The sequence below is a fragment of the Bos mutus genome, chromosome X, assembly GCF_027580195.1.
Source record: "Bos mutus isolate GX-2022 chromosome X, NWIPB_WYAK_1.1, whole genome shotgun sequence".
NCBI lineage: Eukaryota > Metazoa > Chordata > Mammalia > Artiodactyla > Bovidae > Bos > Bos mutus.
The window spans coordinates 164,286-187,400 of NC_091646.1; the positions used below are offsets into that span (position 1 = coordinate 164,286).

Here is a 23,115-nt window from a genome sequence, read left to right on the forward strand (position 1 = left end):
GAGTGAAAAAGTTGGCTTAAAACTCAACATTCAGAAAACGAAGATCATGGCATCCGGTCCCATCACTTCATGGGAAATAGATGGGGAAACAGTGGAAACAGTGTCAGACTTTATTTTGGGGGGCTCCAAAATCACTGCAGATGGTGACTGCAGCCATGAAATTAAAAGACGTTTACCCCTTGGAAGAAAAGTTATGACCAACCTAGATAGCATATTCAAAAGCAGAGACATTACTTTGCCAACAAAGGTTCGTCTAGTCAAGGCTATGGTTTTTCCTGTGGTCATGTATGGATGTGAGAGTTGGACTGTGAAGAAAGCTGAGCACCAAAGAATTGATGCTTTAGAACTGTGGTGTTGGAGAAGACTCTTGAGAGGCCCTTCGACTGCAAGGAGATCCAACCAGTCCATTCTGAAGGAGATCAGCCCTGGGATTTCTTTGGAAGGAATGATGCTAAAGCTGAAACTCCAGTACTTTGGCCACCTCATGTGAAGAGTTGACTCATTGGAAAAGACTCTGATGCTGGGAGGGATTGGGGGCAGGAGGAGAAGGGGACGACAGAGGATGAGATGGCTGGATGGCATCACTGACTCGTTGGATGTGAGTCTGAGTGAACTCTGGGAGTTGGTCCTGGCGTGCTGCGATTCATGGGGTCGCAAAGAGTTGGACACAAATGAGCGACTGAACTGAACTGAACATAACTGTATACTTTTTTTCTGCCTTAGTAAGACAAGACCAATGTATCTATCCTTTGTTTGGTTTTTAAGGCTTCCAAGAGCTTCAAGTTTCTCATATACTTAACATCAGGAATCACACACAAAGTTCAAGTGGAGAAAGCATAAGAGGTAAAGCTCAATGTCTACTGAGACCAGGGTAACCCCTGGAAAAAATTTGGTTTCATTGAAATCCCAAAAGAGGAATGAGTTTCTCTTTTCTTTGTCAGTGCTCTCTTTCTCGTCAAACGAGGGTATCAGAGGAGACTGTTAAAGAAGAATCCTGAGTAGTAACGTTCTAGTAAATGGAGTCTTTATTTTAAATTAGCCACTACTGAAGCTGTGTTCATCAGAACAGCCTAGGTTTGGCATTATGAATAAATCGATCTTTCTAAGTGGTTGGGCTGATTTTCCTGGTTATCAATATGCCCAGAATCTCAATGCCTGCAACATTCTCAGTCACCTGGGTGTGATGGGAGGGGGAGGGTATTTGTGAAGGATCATATATTCCTCCCAGGCCTTTTACCTACCCAGGCTCCAGTGGGGTGAACCAAACAGACCAAAACTGCTATATAATGTTCTTGGCTGTTTCTACTAATTTTTGTTTTGGTGGATCCCACATTGGCTTCAGGAGTTATATATGTCTGGGAAACCGACACTGCAAAGTTCTGGCTTGTTCCCTGCCCTGATGCTAAGGGATAAATATAGATCTCAACCACTACAGAAATTTGGCCAGGATTCCAAGGGGTGTGTGTGTAAGGGGCAGTGCTGATGGGGCCATTCTGACATGTGGGAGAGAAAAAAGGTTTCTTTATATCCAAGGCCCTCTTTGGTGGGCGGGAGGAGCCAAGCAGGAGCCTGGCCTCTAAAATGAATAATCCATATTTAAGGGGCTGGTGGATTGACACAAATAAGGAATATTATATGTGGCTTAGTGTGGGGCAGGGGAGGTGGGGAGAGCAAAGGGAATCTTTCCTGACACCTTAGATCCTTTTGCATGAGATCAGCCTTATGAAAAAAGAAAGTTATTCTTGGCCAACTCCCCTCACCCCCAACTCCCACCCAGGCCCCACCCCCTGCATGCACTGATATCCAGCTCTCAACTGAGAAGGACACAACTGAAGACTGCCATTGGGCCCATAGTAGCTCAGGCGCTAGAGAAGGGCAGGGAGTGGGAAGACGTGAAGCTGCGGGGGGGGCGAGTCACTCATCCTTGTGACCCAGAATATCTCCCCCTCCCTGTAATGATGAGCTTGCTTTTCCATAAGGGCTTTCCTTTGATTCAGAGAAGGGGCCAACCAATGAGAGAGGGGCATGTTAGATTATTTTGGGGAAGGGCTCATGCCAGGAGGGTTCACTTTTACTAGGCGCCAAGTAGCCCCAGCAACCAGTGTCTCCTGTACCAGCAGCAGCTCCGGAGCTCTCCCCCACTCGCCTGCCTCTGCCGCACCTCTGCCCACTGCACAGCCATGAGAAGGCAGCTCCGGTCCAGAAGGGCTCCGGCCTTGCCTTACGGTTATCGCTACAGACTTGTGAGTCCCGGGAAGCAGAATATTTTTGCTGTCCCTTTAGAATGGGGTGGGTGGGGGGTGTGTAGGTCATGACTCACGGCTGCTTCTCTTTAGGATGGGCACAAACAGTGAAGTTTAAGGAAGCCCAGGGTTTCAAGCGTGAGCAGTGACTCCCGGGACCCCACTGCACCCTGAGTGGCTAGACTGAAGGAGGAAGCCCTTCTCCTGTGCAACAAAGACAAGGGACAGGGGAGATGCCAGAGAATGAAGGCGTCTTCTACAATGTTTTCGTAGGAGTCTAGGATTTGAACAGACCTTTTGGAGTCTGGGAGTAGAGGTTTCATTCCAATAGCAAGAAATGGAGTCAAGAGAGAAGGGAAGGGAAAGAGGAAAGGAAAGGCATTTGCCTACCCAGTTGTCTCAGTCCCTTTGGGTGGGAGCTTCTGAGGAACCCAGCTACTCTTTTTCTAAAGCTGAAATTCCAAGCTATAGCTAAAATACTGGAATACTAGGTAGAAGCTGGGAGCAGTCCTAGACATCGTTTCTCTAGAATCCCTCATCACGTAAGGAGACTGCTGTGGCTCAGGGCACGGGAGGTCCTGGCCATTTACTGGAGAAGCTGAAGTGAGAATGCAGGTTTCCTCACTTCTCATCCTATGCTCTTTCATATTTGCAGCATGCAACTCCCTAACCCTCCAGCACCCATGGCCTTCCTGCCTGCCACCCCACCCTGCCCAACACTCACACACCCCACCTGCAATGTCACCATTTATCTCCAGGGTGCATTAAAATTTTCTTTGAACCCAAAGTTTCCTTGCATTTACTTTGCTAGAAATCATGAGTATATGCCACATGCAGTGTTTTTTTTTTTTTTTGCTGAGAAGTATATTCTGAAATCTCCCCCAGAGAGGGCTGTGATCCGAGCCTCAGGAAGAAACAAAGCTTAATCCATTTTTCTTGGGGAATGGCCACTCCCCAACCAAGGAGCTAACTGGAGACTCTCAACAGCCTGCAGAGGAAGACACAAATCTAACCCCATACCAACCTGTGGAGGGCTTCTCATAACTTTCTAGCCATGGTTTGTAGAATCTCTCTTTTGACGTTCCCCAAAGTCCCTTCCAGTTCTCAGAGCAGTCATAGTCTGTAGGGCATACAAAGTCATTCCTTATTTGGATTCTTTTCTCTATAATGCTGCTAAAGTGTTGTGTACAAGTTTAATTATCTGCCCCTCGTTTTGGATTTTAAATGCATCAGGGGATCTTGCTTTATTGGGAACACTTGATCACGTTTACAAAGAGAGGATTTGATGCAGTGAATAACTGTGTGCTAATGTCTCTTTCAAAATTAATCAACCATTCGAATGTTTACAGGGTGTCACTCAACGCAGGGCACAAATTTATCTTCCGGGTCATACTGTTTGTTTATGTATTTGTTTATATGCTTATATATTTAGAGTGCTCAAAATGGAGCCATGTTCTGCCCTTCAGACTCTTTCCTTTTAGGGCAACAGCATGGCCCCAGCACACACCCACTCTTCCATCTCTGCACACTCACACACACTATCACAGGAGGTCAGTGCCACTTTAGGAAACAGACAAAAACAGGCCCTCTCATTACAAAAGTGTTCCCTACTGGGTTCCATGAAACACTGAGCTGCCCCCAAAGCGCCCCTCTTGTACAGTGTGAGGTTCTCCTATACATGGAAGCTGGGGCAAGGGGGAAAGATATTTGCGGTTCCTGAAGCCCAGGCAGTGTGAGAGCTGTGGGGAAATTAGCTCTGAGAAGGTTAATTCTTCCCGGGAGGGTAAAGCTTTAATGACAAGCCATCTTTAATGGGATTATCGTGAAAGCTCATATCTACAAATAAGATCAGGCAGAGGCCAAAGCCAGCTGCCTCCTCTGTGGAGCAGGGGTGGAGAGCAGGCAAAACAGGCGACTAGGAGAGGAAAGGAGATTTTCCCGAAAATATAAAGGGAATAGAAACTCCTTCACCTTGAAATGTTATACTTCAAATTCTCTGAGATTTTCAGTTAGATCAGATTCTCTGGAGGCCAGGATGACTGACTACCCACTACAGTCCGGATGAGTGCCTAGGCGAGGGCATGGTTCAGGAGTTTTCAGTCAGGCAGTTATCACTGATGTTTGTTTGGTGCCCACTGGTTACCTAGCTGTGGGCTCCATGCTGTGGAGGGTCATCAAGGAGTTAGAAAATACCGCCCCGTCCCACCCACCCCCACCCCAGGTGCTCAGAATGTAATTCTGGAGGTCAAATGGGTACCTATGTTCACACACAAGTGAAAGAGATTCAAGAACATGTATTAATCCATTTAACATTGAGTGATGGGGGGTTATTTTCCTAAGCCTTATCCCATGAGTCCTTGTCAGAGTTAGAAATCTCCAGTTGTGAGCACCTTCAGCCTCTTGGGAACACAGAATCTAACATATTGCTGTGCTCTGTCAATCTGCTCAACCACCTCTCAGCTTTTGCGCTCAAAGTGGTAGGAGAGAAACATCATTGTCAGGGATATTGCAAGACATGGGTTCAGAGACTGTCTGCTCTATCGTTGAACTAGCTGCATGATTCTGGCTACATCCTGTTGCCTCTCTGGGCCGCACGTGGACAAGTGACTCTTCAAGGCCCCTGTCAGGTCTGATACACATGTGACATAAGACTGTACCTTTGAAGAAATTAGAGAGCAATTCAAGAGAGCTTGTAATCAAGAGCTAGACAGCACTGGGCAGACTGAATGCTGAGAGTAGAGCCTTGTCGTTCTGTATCACTTTTACGGATCCTGAACAATCTAGCTCTCTGGCCCGCCCCGCCCCCCACGTCAGCCCTTTCAGCTGAGTGTCCTCTAAATGGCCTTTGAGGAATCAGGCAGGGAGAGGGCGGCATGGAGCCCCTGGCCTCTATCACTGGATACATCCCCCCAACAGGTGCACAGGCCCTGCCGCTCTTCAGATTTGGACAGCACAGAGAAGGGAGGGTGGCCTCATTTTCTGCTGCTGCAATGAGCCTTGGCAGACCCACAAAGAGCAGAGATCCAACTCGCCAGCCTGTGGCTGGGAGGCATTTGAAATACCATTTGGTGAAGTCTGGGTTTTTCTCTTTTTTGTTTAATTTTCTTAGAACCACTTGGAGAAGATTACAGTTTCAGATCTCAAGTAATGGCTGCAATCAGTCAATCAACAAATATGTGCTGAGCATTTCCTACGTGCCCAGATTTCTGCCAAGGGTACGGGCTTGGGGGTGGGGAAGACGAAGGAAATATCAGTTGCCATCCCAGCACTCAGGTGGCCCGTCCAACCTGCTTCTGGCAGGCAGAGGTTCAAGCATGGGCAATAGTCAGAGAAGCAGCAAAGAACTGCACCCCCAATCTCTGGTTTCTGTGGGGAAGACAGTCTAAGTTTTGAGGAGGGGTACAGCAGCTGGCTTTTCCTCCTGATGTCTATTCCAAGCTATTTTTAGCCACAACTTAGGATGGTGAGGGTGAGCAGCTGAAAGCATCCAGAGTGTTAGGACAAAGCTGCCTTGGACTGAGAATGTGCCATCACAGACACAAGTGTCTAAAACTCTTCCATCCTCCAGTGTTGAGCTCAGTCTGCCCTGACAGGCCAAAGTTAACAGGAAGCCATGGCCCCAGGACAGAGTAATGACATGAACAGTCCTAGGGGAACAACCGAAATGCCTGCAGCTGAGAATAACACTTGCACCTCTATGGAAAGAATATTGGGTCAAAATGGGTCATAGAAATAATATTTCCTGCAAGAGAGAAAGAAATCTGCCTCTTGTAACAACAGGTATGTTTCTGGGTAAGTGGACACCTGAAGCATCTCCAAATATTGAGTTGTTTTTCATTTATTTTGGCTGGTGGGATGTGCCATGGGAAATTTTCTTTTCCAAAAAAAGGGGTTGTGTGTTGTCACTGTTTCAGGATGATCAGGATGAAGTGAACCAGAACTACTTAGCGGATGAAGAGGAAGAAGCAGAAGAGGAGGCTAGGGTGATGGTGGTACCTGATTTGGAGGAGGAGGAGGAAGAAGAGGAGGAGAAAGAAGAGGAGGAGAAGGAGGAGGAAGATAGTCACAGTCAGGAAACAGACAGTGCCTGGTGGCGGAAACTGCAGATTGTCAATGAATACCTGTGGGATCCGGAGAAAAGGACATCTCTGGCCCGAACAGGTCAGAGTTGGAGTAAGTCCCAGTGGTCCCAATGCCCCAGTCGGGTGTCCTTTGCTTTCGGCTTGGCGTCCAGGACTCCTTTACCACACGTTGGATGGGCTTGTCTGCAAACTTCTCTTAGCTCTTCACGTAACCGGATCCACGCCTAGGGAAATAATGGGCAGATCTCATCAGAACAAACTCCAAGTGGGTGAACAGACGATTGTGTAGCTGAAATCCACTGGGCTCAACAGCATTTTGTAGTGCAGAAAGACAGTAAGAATGAGTTGAAAAAGCACAGGTTTTATGGAAGCCCCAGACCTGTCATTTTCTCTCTGTAACTTTGGGCTCATCATTTATCCTCTCTGAGCCTCAGTTTCCTCACCTGATAAACAAGGGAAGCAGTATCTCCCTTTCTGTCTCACAGGAGCAGCCTGAGACTCTGGTAAGATATGAACATGGTAAAACCGAAAGTATTACGCAGAAGACTATTCCTAGGATACGAGACTCAGGTCCCTACTAACCTGACCAAGGGTTTGTAGAGTCTCATCAGTTCACCCCGTAACGTCAGAGAAGGATAGCCAGGGCTGCCGCTGGCCCCAGGTTGTGGGTGCTCTACGGCTCCAGGGTGTTTAGAGAGAAATGGGTTAAAGGGATCATTTCTAGCGATTTAAGCCCAAGCTCCTGTTTTTCTTGATCCATGGCAGAACTGCGGTCCATCTGCAGCCACCACTGTCACTTCACAGCTTCCCCAGCACTCCTCTCCCAGGGTCCCTCCTACTCACCTCTTGAACTCTTAATGCTGATGCTTCTCAGGAGATTTAGCTTATGGTAAAATTCACACTCGCCACACTCTCTGCACATCCCAGGAAAAGAGCAGCTGCTGGTCTGAACTCAGTTACCCCATGGAAGAAAAAACAGCTAAGTCTATGGATGAAATAAGAGTTCCCCAGTGCCAAGAGTCTACATTGCTGAAGTCGACGTTCATGCCTTCTAAAGGCCCCTTTAACTGAGAATTCTCTCCTTTGTAGCTGATGTTTCTAATTCAGCTCAGTCAGGGTGAAACGGCCAGCCCCGCTTCCTGGAATTGGGAATAGCAGGTGTGGGGCTCTGAACAACACCCACCTCCCTTCACCCCTCTTCAGTTCCCAACCCCACCCCTGCCCATCCCTCAAACTCTCAACTCTTGACTGGAACAAATGTACCTTTCAAGGAACATTCCAACATTCTGGAAGCTGCAGACAAATGCAGGACACTCACTGGGGCTCCAAAGGGGGCACAGCTGTCTCTGGCTTGCCTAAAGAGGACTGAAAAAACAGGCCTTGTGAAATCCAAGTGTGGTTCTGGGAGAGGAAGCCCCGCGTTAACCCTTAAACAGCCATTGGAATTTAACCAGATGAGCTGATCCAAATTGTGCCTGCGGAGAAGAATCCATAAGCCAATACGTGGGGACAAGGGAGGAAGGTTCGAGTGTCCAGGGGAGATGTGCCAGTGGGGACACTGCATATCCAGGCCTCTGGGAAGTGGGTCTCAGAAGGCTAACCCTGGGCAAAGGGCAAATAGTGATGTTAATGCCCAGATCACCACATGCCTTGCTGTCCTCTTGCTTGAGAACTAGGTGCCAATTAAGCACTTACTAACCCTGTCCAGCCTGGACATCAACATGACAGACATATTCACCCAGCCTGTTATTATATTCTGGGCTTTTCCTCTTATAGCTGGGCAACCTCTATTCATAGGAGCTATATGTTATTTTATTGGGTACTGACCAGAGTCTATGAGGTAGTAATATTATTGTCCCCATTTTACAGATGCAGAAACTGAGGCTTAGAGAGGGTAAGTAACTTACCTAAAGTCACAGTTAATAAGTGGCAGGACTGGGACTCAAACCCAGGTTGGATGAACACTGGAGTTCCTTCTCTTGCCAGAACACCACACTGTCTTCATGAACTTTAGCAGTGAGCAAGGCCCTGATGGGTAAAGGACTCAGGACCTGATGGGGTGTTTTAGTGGAAGGACTGAAGAGTTGGGATTGAGGGTATCTTGTCTATTCAAGATATAATCGTCTATCCAAGCTTGGGTGGGGCATTCAGGGGTGAACCCTGGATTACCTAGAGGAGCAGCCCAAGTAAAATTTGGATATTTGGAGCAGAAAAGGTTGGAGGGATCAATGGGTTCAGGTAGGTACAGTGCTTGGTTTTGCCGGGGGTGGGGGTGGTACAGTGTAGCTGAGACAGCCTATCACAGGCTCCAGGGCACAGACTCTTGGGCAAAGCTGAGGGGACACATTGTTTGTGCCATTCTCCCATCTACAGCTTCCCAGCCACACATCCCCGGCAAGAAGGAAGATGTCTCCCAAGGAATGTACCTGTCTTCTATTGCTTTCCTTTCATCCATGAAACTGAGCCTTCTGGTCCCCCAGGATGGTTCCAGCTGTGGATGGGTTGCCAGGATGAGGACAGGGGTAGAGCAATGGAGAATGGAGGAGGAGGCAGAGGGCACAACCCATCAGGCCAGCCAGTGGGCAGCAGCCAAGTACCACAGGCACACAAGGTGCTGCTGTTTCTTCTCTGGGGACTCCAACTGAAGTGAGGTGTTTGTATTCCAGTTCCACTTTAGTGCATCTTAGAAAACATAAAGGTTCACCTCCAGTTAAATTCCTAAGGAATTTGTTTCTCCTTTTCCCGACTCCTTTTGGGGGCTGTTAATTTTATTCGGTTCATGGTTCAATTTAAAAATTGACATTTGGATTTGGTTTGGGGTACAGCAGAGTTAGGTAGTTTGTTCTGGTTTCCAGCTCATGATATGGTTCAAATCCATAGTTCTGACATCATGGTACTGCTGTGAGAAGAGTTAGATGCTATTTTCTGAGACGGCCGCAAAGAGGGGCATGCTTACTCACTCATTCTGTGCTGCCTAATCCCGGGACAAACCTGGTCCTGATCCAGCCCACAGAGGGAGAATTCACACAACTGTGCCTCCGGAAACCATGGCAATAATAATATTAACAGTGATGAAGAGTGTCATATATAGAGCACTGAGTGTCTGCCAGGCTCTGTGCTATGCTATTTATATGCATCATTCAATGTTAAGAAGTCAGTACTATTATTATCCTCATTTTACAGATGAGGAAATTGAGGCCCAGAGAGGTAAATAGCACGTCTAACATCCAACAGCTAGGAAATGGTAGCATCAGCACAGGATGGAAGGAAAGGCTGAATTTCAAATATTGTTAGGGACACAGATCAGAATATGAGGGAAGTGCTAAACTTATCACCATTTTATCTGCTAGGAATCGGGGGGTGCCCACAGGTTCTATAACTTGCCCAAGTGCACAGTTAGAGCTCACAGGTGGCAGGTATCAATAAGTACAGTTGCCCCCTCCTTCATTCCCCATCCTGTGTTAGTGTTCTTTTTGAAATCAGAGTCACTTAAACTTTTGCCAAACATGAATAAGATTTGAAGTACATAAAGTGAAACCTTGCTTTGCCTTCATTAGAGGCAAGTCCAATGGAAATGAAGCAAAAGTTTGAATTATGGGCTATGTGAAAAGAAATGCTGTTTTCATCACTTGCAAATATATATAATCACTGGAACCAGGTGGCTAGAACTCTTTAGGACACCTGCTTTAATGAATAGCAGAGAATGATTTGTACATAGGACATTGACCATAGCCCAGAGGACTCCCAAGCAATTTGCCCTCTGCAGTACTTTAAACTCTGTTCCCCTATAATCTAGTTCATGGTCATCATTTGCTCAGCAAGCCCTTCCATCGGAGATGCTGTAAAGGTAAAACTGCAATCAGACCTCTGACGCAATTCTCACCAATTTCAAATCGGTGAAATCTGAATAAGCAAGGACATACTGAATCTGGGGAATTACAAAAAAAGCCATGTCACGTGTTTGCGCTGGTTCTGATTCGTGAGTTCAAATGCAGACACAGGGCTTATTGGCCAGCACTGACCACCCTCATCTCTGATTTTTCTGCAGGCCTGATCTTAGTCATTTACTTCTTCTTCTATGCCTCCCTGGCTGCTGTGATCACCCTTTGCATGTACACGCTATTTCTGACCATCAGTCCTTACATGCCAACCTTCACTGAGAGGGTGAAGCCTCCTGGTGAGTGCCCAAATACCCTGAGCTGTCCGAACACCCTGGACAGAAATCTGCTTGCACGGCATGTTCAGCCTCAATTAACTTTGGCTTTTCCCGGTAATGACTTAGGGATTCAATTATTAGGAGTAAAAGTAAAATGGTACTTGGCAGATTATGGTCCTTTTCATTTTGATTGCCTGGGGTTGGGGTTGGGGGGAATGGTTTCATGGGAATTGATACAAAAATTATCCCAAGAATGGGCTAATATATCCAAGACTTGTTTTCATTGCCAGGAGTTATGATCAGACCCTTCGCCCATAGCCTTAACTTCAACTTCAACGTTTCTGAACCTGACACTTGGCAGCATTATGTGATTAGTCTAAATGGCTTTCTCCAGGGTAAGTGCCTCTGAATGGTGAGAATATCTTTGGAAAGGTGATGGGTGGGAACTCAAAAATCACTTGGCTCTGAAATCCCAGTCTTAACTAACACTGCCCATTTTCATTTTTCGTTACCTTGCATCCCCCTCAGCACCTGTAGATACAATCAAAACTATTGTGGTTTGTGATTGTATGTTGCCTTAAAGCATATAAAGCCAAAGATGGTAAGTTACATGTTTATATGAAAGCATATAAGCCAGTAAGGTGATAAATTCATTAGAACACAGAACTTGCTTTCTCTTCTGGAATACCCTAGAGCACCTAGTTATGTCCTGGACATATCCAGATGGCTCAATAATGATCAATTATAAAAGATAATTCCGGGGGGGGGCAGGTGGTGATGAGAAAAGGAGAGTGTTCTCCAGAACTGGAAGACTCTTACCTCTTGTGTTTTCTCAAGGTGAGAGAATTCATTTCTTGGAGATGAGCCATCTTAAAGGATGATCCATCTTAAAAAGCCTTTATTTAAGTCTCTTTATTTAAATAGCAATCCAAAAGGGAGTTGGAGGACAAACCTCTGGGTGGCAGTCACTCCAACATTTTGATAGCCAGTGTTTTCAAGATGCCTATCTCTATAGTATTATCAGATAATGTTCTCAGGGGCAAGTGAAAACTGAGGCAGCAGCTTGGTTAAGGTTAAACATAGAGCCCACAGTCTCTGTATTTCTCCAGCTATCAAAGTAAATCCATGGGTTAACTACACCTATTATTTGTGGAGGAAAAGCCCGTCAGACTGGTTTGGTTGTCCTGGCCTGGCTGAAGCCAAGTGATGGGGGTGGCCTACAGAACAGGCAGTGAACGAAGAGGATTCTCTTACATGATAGGAAGCCTTGTTTAAATGCATAAATGTTGTCACTGAACTTTAACCCTGCATCGCAGAGTCTATTGTCCTCATTTTACAAATGGGGGAATTGAGGCTCAGAAAGGGGAAGAAATCTGATCAAAGTCTTCCAGTAGCTGAACCAGTATTTCAATTTAAACCCTTGTTTCTGTTCTTGACACCCTTGCTACTCAAAGTGTGATTCAGGGACCAGCAACATCAGTATCACTTGGAGTTTGCTGGAAAGGGAGAATCTCAGGCCCTACCCAGACCTGCTGAATGAGGGTCTGTAGGTGGTCTTTACACCCTTTAAAGCTTAAGAAGTGCTGCTTTTCACAATTCTTTGCTGCTGCCATATGACCAGGAATTAGAAATTCAGCTTTGTATCAGTGTCATTTTGATTAAGTCTGAGATTCAGAATCCTCACCTGTAAAATGAGAGGAGCATGGTTCTTTTTGAATCCATGGAGTCCCATTTTTGACTCCCCAAAATGTTTTGGGCATCATAGCCAGCACAATATCTTCTCTTCTTTCAAAATGCTTGTGAGCTATTGCAAATGTACTATCAGAATCTCTGCTGAGGAAATTCCTCTGAGAAGAGAGAAGATGCAGAAATATCAATTCTGACCTGATGACAGAGGTGGGGAACATTAGGAAAAGCATTGGATTTTTTTAGTGCCTAAGTGTAGATAATATGCCCTGTTTAAAAGGAACACATCTCTGAAATAGACATCAGAGTATCAATTTCATTCCTGTGAGGACAGAGATTTTGCAATAAGGGGTCATGCCCATGTCACATTATTTTTAAAGGAACACCCTCAAGAGAAACAACGAACACGTGATTAGAGTTTCTATTTAGAAAGTTATTTGAACATAGTTCTTATTCTTCAAAAAAAGATTAAAAAAAGAGAGAGATTAAAACAAAACCTTGAATTGAATGTAGATTTGTCAAAGGAAAAATAAAAGCTTAGCCATAACTAAGATTTAAAATTTACTAGAATAGATTTAAAATTCCCAGTTGCTTCTAATATCAAGCCCAAGTCACAGTCCGTCTAGATAAGGGCCCAGCAGTACTTTTGGAGTTTTACCTCTGGTGGCACAATCTCCTCTGAAAACTGAGCTACTTGGAACATAAATGCATGGAGGCTGGATCTAATAGGACTAACTGGATTTCATCATTGAGAACCAAACTGGGAATAATGTAGTCATTTCTAAAGCCCAGTTCTATGGCATCTAGTAGCCCAGTCAGCTCACAGATGGACCTTTTCAGCCCTCTCCCTGATACCTGTACCTTGAAAGTGAAAGTTGCTAAGTCGTGTCAGACTCTTTGCGACCCCATGGACCCCAGTCTGTGGAATCCTCCAGGCCAGAATACTGGAATGGGTAGCCTTTCCCTTCTCCAGGGGATCTTCCTAACCCAGGGATCAAACCCAGGTCTCCTGCATTGCAGGCAGATTCTTTACCAACTGAGCTATCAGGAAAGCCATGTGTACCTTGGGCACATGCTAAATTCCATGCAAGGGAAAGGGACACTAACTCTGAGTGCCTCGGGTCTCAGAAGACAAGACCTCACCCCTCAACCTCTCAGTGGAGACCCTACGTTTGTCATTGTTTCCTGTCTTTCAACCTAAGTTTCTACTTTTCAGTGCTAACTTCCCTCCATAAAGAATGAGCTGGTTTATTTCCTCCTCTTCTTCCTCCTGCTTCCTCCTGTTCCACAACATACAGTTTTCACCTTTTTGCATTGGGTGCCTCTGATCAACCTCAAAGAGAGGTTTCCTAGACTGAACTTAAAGAGATATAACCCCTGTGTTCTGCCTCTATGTATATCCCATGCCTTGATATGACTCAGTCCTTCTTCCAAAATCTGCCTACTATGTGCCTCTTCCTCTCCCAGAGGTATTAATAGAAGAGGCAGCCCTCCACGTTTACAATTTACCATGTCAGAAAAGAAATAATGGAAAATAGAGAAGAGTTATAAAGCGACAAACATAATACAATCCAGAGACGGATATGGAAGAAGTTCCAAGAGAATGAGAAGCAAGGGGACAGGCAATCCAAGTGGGCTAGGGGGACTAGCCCAGAAGGCTTCTTGGGAGAGATGTTGTTGAAGGGCCTGGGGCCCCTGATGCCAGGTCACAGGGTCTAAGACAGACTGAGTGGGCTTTCAAAGGAGCACAAGTAAGCTGGGGAAAGGAAACCAGGGAGAACCACTGAAAACCTGGCCCTCTCTGCAGCACCTAACATGACCCTTTGCCACCCCCACATGCTTTAGGTTACAATGACAGTCTTCAAGAGGAAATGAATGTAGACTGTCCCCCAGGCCAGTACTTCATCCAAGACGGTGATGAGGATGAAGACAAGAAGGCCTGCCAATTTAAGCGCTCCTTCCTGAAGAACTGCTCTGGCCTGGAAGACCCAACTTTTGGCTACTCTACTGGACAGCCTTGCATCCTTCTAAAGATGAACCGGGTATATTGGCCCATGATACTCTGGCGATGAAAAGTGGATGAGTTGGGTAGGAAGGCCCTGGCCACTCCATGTCTCTTGGGTTCTGTCTTTATACACTGTTAAGCTTGGCCATTTTTACCAAGAGCATCAGTAATACAAACAACTGGATAAACCTACCAAGTAATAATTCCTTTTCTCCCTGAACACTTTCTATTTGGATTCTTCTCCAGCACCCCTGAACCTGCCCTTGGATGCCTGTATCAGGAATGAGATCTTGAGCTGTTTGGCACAGGAGACTGACATGAAGGTGGTGTGGGGGGCAATTCTTATATTACAAGAAATGCATTTTCCTCCTCTCCTGCCATGCCTTGGGGTGGCAGAGCCTTATTAGGCATGCTCTCCTCTTGACACCAGTACATTCTTTACACCTTCAAGATAATCTTGCTGCGGTTACCATTGTATGAATATCAGCCACAAATAAAACAAGGAGTAAGCTGAGCTGTGTAGCTTTGAAGATATTTTGCATCTTCTACTTTCTGTAACATTTCTGAGAGGACAAATAGATCAAGGTTGTGCCTAAAGAAGTGATGACTCTAGGGGGATTTAGAAAAGCCCTACTTTTTTACTGTCAAACCTGTTAATTTTTTTTCTTTTGCTAGATTGTTGGCTTTCGTCCTGAGCGTGGAGACCCTGTGAAGGTTTCCTGCAAAGTTCAGGTAAAGTGCCCTTTTGAATAAGTACTGTTAGCACACCTGTTTCGTGCAAAAAGATGGGTCATCTCTTCCAAGGGCTTTACCATGGACGGTTGGCTAAGGGTCAGGGAAAGGGTTAATCTTTTCATAACTACGCCTCCATTTATACCTTCAGTCCTCCCTGTTTCCAGAAAGCATTCCATTCATGTGTATTCGTGTGTGTGTGTGTGCATGTGCTGATTTATACCTGTGAAAGCCAAGGACTGAACCTCAGCTAAGGGCCACAGCTGGGAACAACAATGTGCCAAGTCATTAATTGGGATTCTGTTTACACTTTTGCTTTTAGCTCTAATTACTTGTTTCTTTGAACTAAACAAGCGGCTTTCATTAGAGTCATTAGTCCCTGGTTTTAAAACTGAATTTCACTTTTTGCAGCAATGACCAGTGGCACTGGGTGTCGCAATAACAAATGACTACAAAGGAAGCATAAACAGAACTCCATTAATATGCTAACTAACTGTCCTTCAAGGGGCCATTAACTCCTATCTCATCTGTGCCAATTAGCTCCCTTGTAGGAAAAAGCCCTAGATCTTGGGTTTGCTTCTTAAACTGGCAGTAGCTGCCTCCTGTTTGCTAACAGCCACTGTACCCCCAGTCCTGGGCAGCTGTCTTACAAATAAGTGAAACCAGGGAATCCCATTCTCAGTAGCAGAAATGCCACTCAAAACTGCAGTCTTGATGGTGGCAGATCAGAAAGCAACAAAAGGTGGCATTTATTCAGCAGTAGTTCACGTTCATGGAGAAGGCAACGACACCCCACTCCAGTACTCTTGCCTGGAAAATCCCATGGACTGAGGAGCCTGGTAGGCTGCAGTCCATGGGGTCGCTAAGAGTCGGACACGACTGAGCGACTTCACTTTCACTTCTCACTTTCATGCGTTGGAGAAGGAAATGGCAGCCCACTCCAGTGTTCTTGCCTGGAGAATCCCAGGGACGGGGGAGCCTGGTGGGCTGCCATCTATGGGGTCGCACAGAGTCGGACACAACTGAAGCGACTTAGCAGCAGCAGTTCACATTCAACAAGAATGTATGAATCACTTATTAAATACCAGGTACTCTGCTGGGTGCTGGGAGTGCCAAGATAAATATGAATCTGTCTCTGAAATCAAGGCAGTCAAGTAATACAGATGCAGTGGAGACATAAAGGAAGGAAAGGTTAGTTCCACATGGGAGGTGATGACACTGAAGATGAGCTTTGAAAGATCAGGCCGTGCTTGCCCAGTGACCAAGGTAGGAAGGACATTCATTCTGTTCACATATATGTGAACATGTATAAACATACACACATGAGAGGTGTGACTACAAACGGTGGAATTGATTCCACACACCATTCACCAAAAATAAATTTCATTACTTTTTAGAATACATAAATAAACCATGAAGATGAACTCAGTCTTAAACTAGCATAGTAATTGGATTGAGTCCTGCTTAGAGTTCCCTCGGAGAAGGCAATGGCACCCCACTCCAGTACTCTTGCCTGGAAAATCCCATGGACGGAGGAGCCTGGTGGGCTGTAGTCCATGGGGTCGCACAGAGTCGGACACGACTGAAGTGACTTAGCATAGCATAGCATAGCATAGAGTTCCCTAAGGAGATTGAACCAGTCAATCCTAAGGGAAATCAGTCCTGAATATTCATTGGAAGGAATGATGCTGAAGCTGAAACTCTAATACTTTGGCTACCTGATAGGAAGAACTGACTCACTGGAAAAGACCCTGATGCTGGGAAAGATTGAAGGTGGGAGGAGAAGCGGACAACAGAGGATGAGATGGTTGGATGGTATCACCAACTTGATGGCTATGAGTTTGAGCAAGCTCTGGGAGTTGGTGATGGACAGGGAAGCCTGGTGTGCTGCAGTCCATGAGGTCACAAAGAATCAGACATGACTGATGACTGAAATGAACTGAGAGTTCCCTAGTGGAAGTCATTCATTTTTCAGCTTACATGGAACCTTGCTGAGAACTGTCTTTTAAAAAAAAATTGAGTCATTATACATTCTATAATAATCAATACTGGTCAAATCCACACCCACTTGTGGAAGTCAAGCAGGATGAAGTAATTACTAGAATAAATTAAGGAGAGTTCAGTTTATAATAAGCCATTATAGTATATTGATAGAAGTAATCACACGACCCGAGTGAGTGATTTGCTAGTAGTGATTCACTATTTGTCTCTTACCTCCAGACCTCAGCTATCTAGGGCAAACCTAACGCATGGGCAGAAAGCCCTGCCTGACATACTATGATGAGGGTCAGTTCAGTTCACTTGCTCAGTCGTGTCTGACTCTCTGTGACCCCATGTGAAACATGCCAGGCCTCCCTGTCCATCACCAACTCCTGGAGCTTACTCAAACTCATGTCCATCAAGTTGGTGATGCCATCCAACCATCTCATCCTCTGTCGTCCCCTTCTCCTGCTTTCAATCTTTCCCAGCATCAGGGTCATTTCCAGAGTCAGTTCTTCACATCAGTTGGCCAAAGTATTGGAGTTTCAGCTTCAGCATCAATCCTTCCAATGAATATTCAGGACTGATTTCCTTTAGGATGGACTGGTTGGATCTCCTTGCAGTCCAAGGGACTCTCAAGAGTCTCCTAACACCACAATTCAAAAGCATCAGTTCTTCGGTGCTCAGCTTTCTTCATGGTCCAACTCTCAACATCTGTACATGACTACTAGAAAAACCATAGCTTTGACCAGACGGACCTTTGTTGGCAAAGTAATGTCTCTGCTTTTTAATATGCTATCTAGGTCGGTCATAGGTTTTCTTCCAAGGAGCAAGCATCTTTTAATTTCATGGCTGCAGTCACCATCTGCAGTGATTTCGGAGCCTAAGAAAATAAAGTCTCTCACTATTTCCATTGTTTCCCCATCTATTTACCATGAAGTGATGAGACCGGATGCCATGATCTTAGTTTTCTGAATGTTGAGTTTTAAGACAACTTGTTCACTCGCCTCTTTCACTTTCATCAAGAGGCTCTTTAGTTCTTGTTCGCTTTCTGCCATATGGGTGGTGTCATCTGAATATCTGAGGTTATTGATATTTCTCCCGGCAATCTTGATTCCAGCTTGTGCTTCATCCAGCCCAGCATTTCACATGATGTACTCTACATAGAAGTTAAATGAGGGTGGACTTGTTTATTTAGTCATTCCCCCTTTGCTTATCCTCCTGACCCCACCCCCTGTAATGAAGCCCCTCAGAGAATGTGGTCAGAGACACGCGTTTAGGTGAGCCACGTCCAGGCTGTGTCCCTGTGCACCTGGTTTGACCTCCATCAGAATCGAGCACACCACGTGCATGGTGTTGTAGAGTGGGATTTACAGAGCATGTTCTAATTTACACCTGCCTCGGCTCCAGAGTCCAAGGCTGGGTGCCAGGTCCAGTATGATTCTTTGCAGAGGGACTGGCATGGTAGGCCCTCTTGCCAGAGCAACACGAGGTACTGCAAGCCCTTTAGAGCCCCTCGGAGCCCTTCCGCCTGAGTCTCCTAGGAGCCAGCACAGAGCTACAGTGAGAACCTTCAGCCTTCCATGTCTGGGCCTTCTATTCAGAATTCTTTGAACTGCAAAGCCAAAGCCCAGTCTCTCCCTGGAAACACTCCTCTGGCAATAAGTCTGGCCTGAGCTATGCCTCACTCTGCTTTCCTGATCTTCCTGAGATGGACACACAGTGTTTCTACCTGGGCCTCAGGCCCCTTTAGCTCAGGCTCCAACTCAGGGACCCACCACCTGATACATACTTGCTTCTACTTACAGAGAGGTGATGAAAACGACATCCGATCCATCAATTACTACCCAGAGTCGGCTTCTTTTGACCTCCGCTACTACCCTTACTATGGCAAACTGACTCATGTAAGTCTGTACTCCCCTTTAGTCTTTGCTGTCAGAAAGGGCTCAGAGGCAGGGCTGACTGGGATCAATGAGAATCAGGGAGCAGCAGGTAGTAATAACAATGGGGTGAACAGCTGCTGGCCCAGACCCGGAGTTCACTCCACCAATTCCTATCCCAACCACTCCTTGCCAAATCTGAAGGAATCTCAAACATGGTGTGGCCTCACTCCTTCAGTTTACAGATAGAAAAATGAGGGTTCAGAGAGAGGAAGTGACTTGCCCAAGGTCATACAGACAATTAGTGGCAGAGCCAGGAGCAGACTAATCACTTAACCATTGCACTCAATGATGCCCAAATAATCGGGTTCCTTTTTCTCCTGCTTGGCGTCTTGGGGCAGTGAAGGCTTCAACACCAGCATGGAGACTTAATAAATACTAGTTCTGGTTTGATTCATGGTCTGATACCCAGAAAACCATATCATGCTGAGTTAGAACTGCTTCTCCCCAGAGGACAGTCAGACAACTGACATTGACTTATGAGAGAAACGTGTAATTTCCCCCAAGTCCCAGGGCAGAGAGAGCATCTCAGTTGCTTCAGCCACCTGTGACTTGGCATCATGGGATTTACACAGTTCCCTTTGTGGAGGTTATTCCATCCTGCACTGAGCATCCAATCACATCCATCCTGCTATCCTTCCCCACAACCCCGCCCCTCCTCCCACTTAGAATTCATTGTTCTTCCACCTACAGGTTAACTACACCTCCCCGCTGGTGGCAATGCACTTTACAGATGTAGTGAAGAACCAAGCGGTGCCTGTGCAGTGCCAACTGAAGGGCAAAGGCATCATAAATGACGTCATCAATGATCGTTTTGTGGGTAGGGTAATCTTTACTCTAAACATAGAAACCTAAGAACTTCGGGGGGCCACTCCCACCAGTTCTGTTTCTGTTTTATTTCATGTTACCCTGGTAGCACCTGAATTCTCTTCTTCAATCAGGACACAGCCAGATGGACACCTGAGACAGTAGACCATTTTTCCTTGCCTTTGACATATGTACAAAATGGCATTGTGGGAACTATTTGATTTTTAAAGGTAGTCTCTCCTGATGACAAATAGATTATATTTGTTTCCTTTTCCCCCACTTAAAACCAAAACCCATACTTGCTGCTAGAAGTCTCATCGTAGTGTAAACATAGTATCTGATAAAATTCACAGTAGCCATGAAGGACAATTTCTGTAATGATTATAAATTCATCATATTTTCTAAAAATGTGTTGTTTTTAGAGGTGAGATTCCTCCCAACCAGGCTGATAACTAACCCTTTTTGTTAACCTGCCTGGCAAGGTCCTGCCCTGAGAATCACCAAGCAGACCAATCCAGAATACACCTAGGGCCATCATGCCCAGGGAGTCTGTATCCAAGGCTGCTTGTGAAATAGGCTTTCCTGGGCAACTAAATACTGCTTACCAACTGGGTGATCTCCAACTGGAACAGAAGTCACTGATAACTGGATGCTGTTCTGGGATAGAGCAGAACATAGACCTTCCCTATGACTTCTTTGGGGAGGTGAGGCCCAGTGCAACTGGGGAGAACACCTACCACATGGATGTGACTGTTATTAGATTCCTTGCTTTATGGTGTAGTCATCCAAAGGCAAATGTTCCTGCAGAAAGGTTGTCTCAGCTTCAGGCAAAGGAAAAGGCAAGGATGATCTCCACCACCTAATTCTTCTTGGGCTATTTGTCTGACAGTAGTGTGATGTTCTTTTGAGACCTCAGGGATGGATGTGTTGACCACCCTCACACCCTCTGCTACACCTTTGGGGATTGAAGTCAGGGTCTCCTGACTGATACATGGTAAGACAGAAATCTCCTGCCAGGCCACCCTATATTCAAGTCCCATTAGCCAGCTTTTCATTTTCTTAAAAAAAATGGTACGAGGCAGATGTTTATCCAGGTTGTGGATCAGCCAGGCTGCTTTGTCTTATCTTTGGCCATATGACCATTCCGCTGCTTGTCTCTACTAGGGGGAGGGCTGGGACCAGGAGAAAAAGAGAGTGTCAGAGAAGAGTATAGTGTCTCAGGGTCCAAAGCAAGCTTAAAGGCCACCTGGAAATATCCAGAGTCGGAATCTCCTCTACAATGTTTACCTTCTCCCAAAACAGGGAACTGACAGTTTGGTAGTGAAAACAAACAAGTAAAGAAGTAACTACAATATAGTGTGACAAGAGTTTTAATATTAGTATGTGGGAATGCTATGGGAACACGAGGAAAAATAACTCAAGCTGAGAAAGTAGCAGAGGAAGTTTCACATGCAACTGTGTTTGGGTAACTGTGAGCAGCTCATGTAACTTGAATGTAAAGGGCTCAGAGCAACAGCAGGGAGAGGCAGTGGACTGGGCTAGAAAGGCATACAGGTACTGAAAGAGGCCTTCGAGTTTCATCCAGTAGGAGAAAAGGAGTCATTAAAGCATGTTATGGTCTTCCCAGGTGGCTCAGTAGTAAAGAATCCACCTGCTAAGCAGAAGACACGTAGGAGACACGGGTTCAATCCCTGGGTGGGGAAGATCCCCTGGAGAAGGAAATGGCAACCCACTCCAGTATTCTTGCCTGAAAAATTCCATGGACAGAGGAGCCTGGCGGGCTACAGTCCATGGGGTCACAAAGAGTCAGACACGACTGAGTGACTAAACAACAACAAACAAAACCATTTTATGCAGGGAAGCTTTGTGATCATACTTACTTTTCAGAAAGAGCACTTTGGCAGCCACATTGTGAAGGGTGCATTGCAGAGGGACAAGACTGGGGAATGGGCAGTGAGGGAGAAGGAATCAAGAATGACACTAAGGTTCTGAGCTTGGCAAGAACCCCTGGGATGGTGATACTGTCGATTAAGACTGGGAATACATGAGTGAAGCAGGAATGGAGAGGAAGATGTTGAGATCAATTCTGGACATTTTAGGCTTGTGATTTCTACTTGTCAGACACTGATGTGGAGCTGTAAATATAAGTGGGTTGGCGAAGAAGGAAATCTGAGAACAAAAGCAACATTTGCTTAAGTGAACTCTCTTAAGAAAGTCCACGGTATTTAATCATGGGAATTTGAGCCACTTATGTAAACATATCACAGCAATCTGGTCTCTCAGGTACTGCTTCTCTCTTGGCTTATGGCAGAAAGGACTGCTGCTGCTCTTTGGAATCTCCTTCCCACACACCTTTCCAACTCTTAGTGACAGTAAAGGGGGGCTGACTGCTATTAACAAGTGATTCAAAGACATGGAACAGCAGACCTGTGGAAAACACAAAAAACAACGAAACTGTCTCCCCTCAACTCCTTTCCTTACCAAATTCGACTTTCAAAACTAACCTTTAAAAAGAAACCAACTTGAAGATAACAACTTGAAAACCTAACAATGAGCTCAAATGATCAAAGTCTCAAGATTTAGTAGTAACAGACAATAGAACAGTAGATCTGGAAAGGAACTTAGAGAGCGTTTAGTGCAAACAACCAGCATTGCATCTGACTCCAGGTCCAGTGCTCTTTCTACTCTGAGCTGCTGCTTACCAGGAAGTACCATCTTTTAAAAAATCAATGAATGATAGATATCCCAGACATTTTAAAACATATGTCAAATTTGAGTTAGAATAGTTAACATTTCACAGGAATTCAACTGGTGCTATATATTATACATAATACATTATCCTGTTAAATACGTTGACTATTAAACAGACAAGGAATTATGAATCTTTTGTCATACAGTATTTCTCATTCAACGGAATCCATCATTTCCACAGTTTGAAAGCAATATTGAATAGAAGTAGGATACTTGGGGATGTCAGCCAGGACATTTAAAAATAGCTTTATTATACAGAACTGGATATTATATTTATTACAACTGGATTCTAACAATTGAAGAAACTTCCAGTGGACTAATTTAAATAGTCCCCTAAATGGTGCTGTATCAGGATTTGATTTGTACACCATCTGTTGCACTGCACTTGGTTTTACTTGATTGTCAATGAGAAATACTACTTCCAAATGCCTTCATGATTTTTGTCCATGCTAGACTTAGGATTTTTTACTTCTTAGCCCTTGAAATTATTATTCTAACGTTACCTTTCTTAGGCATTTGTTTGCTGGGAATCTTCATGTAGAAAACATTAATATTGTCTTGGGGAGATGTTGACAGCAATAAATTAAAATAAAAAAGGAGTGTATGATTTCCTCTTTCTAAACTGTACCACTGATTTCCCCACAGGAATATTGGGCAGACATGTGGGTGGAAAACTTGACAACTGACAGCCTATTAGTTTAAAACTGTTTTTTCTTCCCCTTCCCACCTTTTT

The 23,115-nt window shown here is 45.2% G+C and overlaps 1 protein-coding gene across 8 annotated transcripts in view; it reads left to right on the top strand.

Annotated features, from left to right (window-relative positions):
• The first annotated feature begins 1,916 nt into the window (after nt 1–1,916).
• Nucleotides 1,917–23,115, top strand: part of ATP1B4 (ATPase Na+/K+ transporting family member beta 4) — a 39,763-nt gene continuing 18,564 nt past the window's right edge. For 2 of the 8 annotated variants that reach the window (XM_070366375.1, XM_070366376.1), the window contains exons 1-8: nt 1,929–2,243; nt 6,158–6,416; nt 10,374–10,502; nt 10,772–10,876; nt 14,013–14,209; nt 14,848–14,904; nt 18,693–18,788; nt 19,518–19,644. In XM_070366375.1, coding sequence (XP_070222476.1) covers nt 2,181–2,243; nt 6,158–6,416; nt 10,374–10,502; nt 10,772–10,876; nt 14,013–14,209; nt 14,848–14,904; nt 18,693–18,788; nt 19,518–19,644 — 1,033 coding nt within the window. In that variant the 5' untranslated portion in view covers nt 1,929–2,180. Of the gene's footprint in view, nt 2,244–5,352; nt 6,024–6,157; nt 6,417–10,373; nt 10,503–10,771; nt 10,877–14,012; nt 14,210–14,847; nt 14,905–18,692; nt 18,789–19,517; nt 22,990–23,115 lie in introns of those variants that run through there. The other 6 variants (XM_070366374.1, XM_070366372.1, XM_070366373.1 and 3 more) reach the window with 6 other exon arrangements.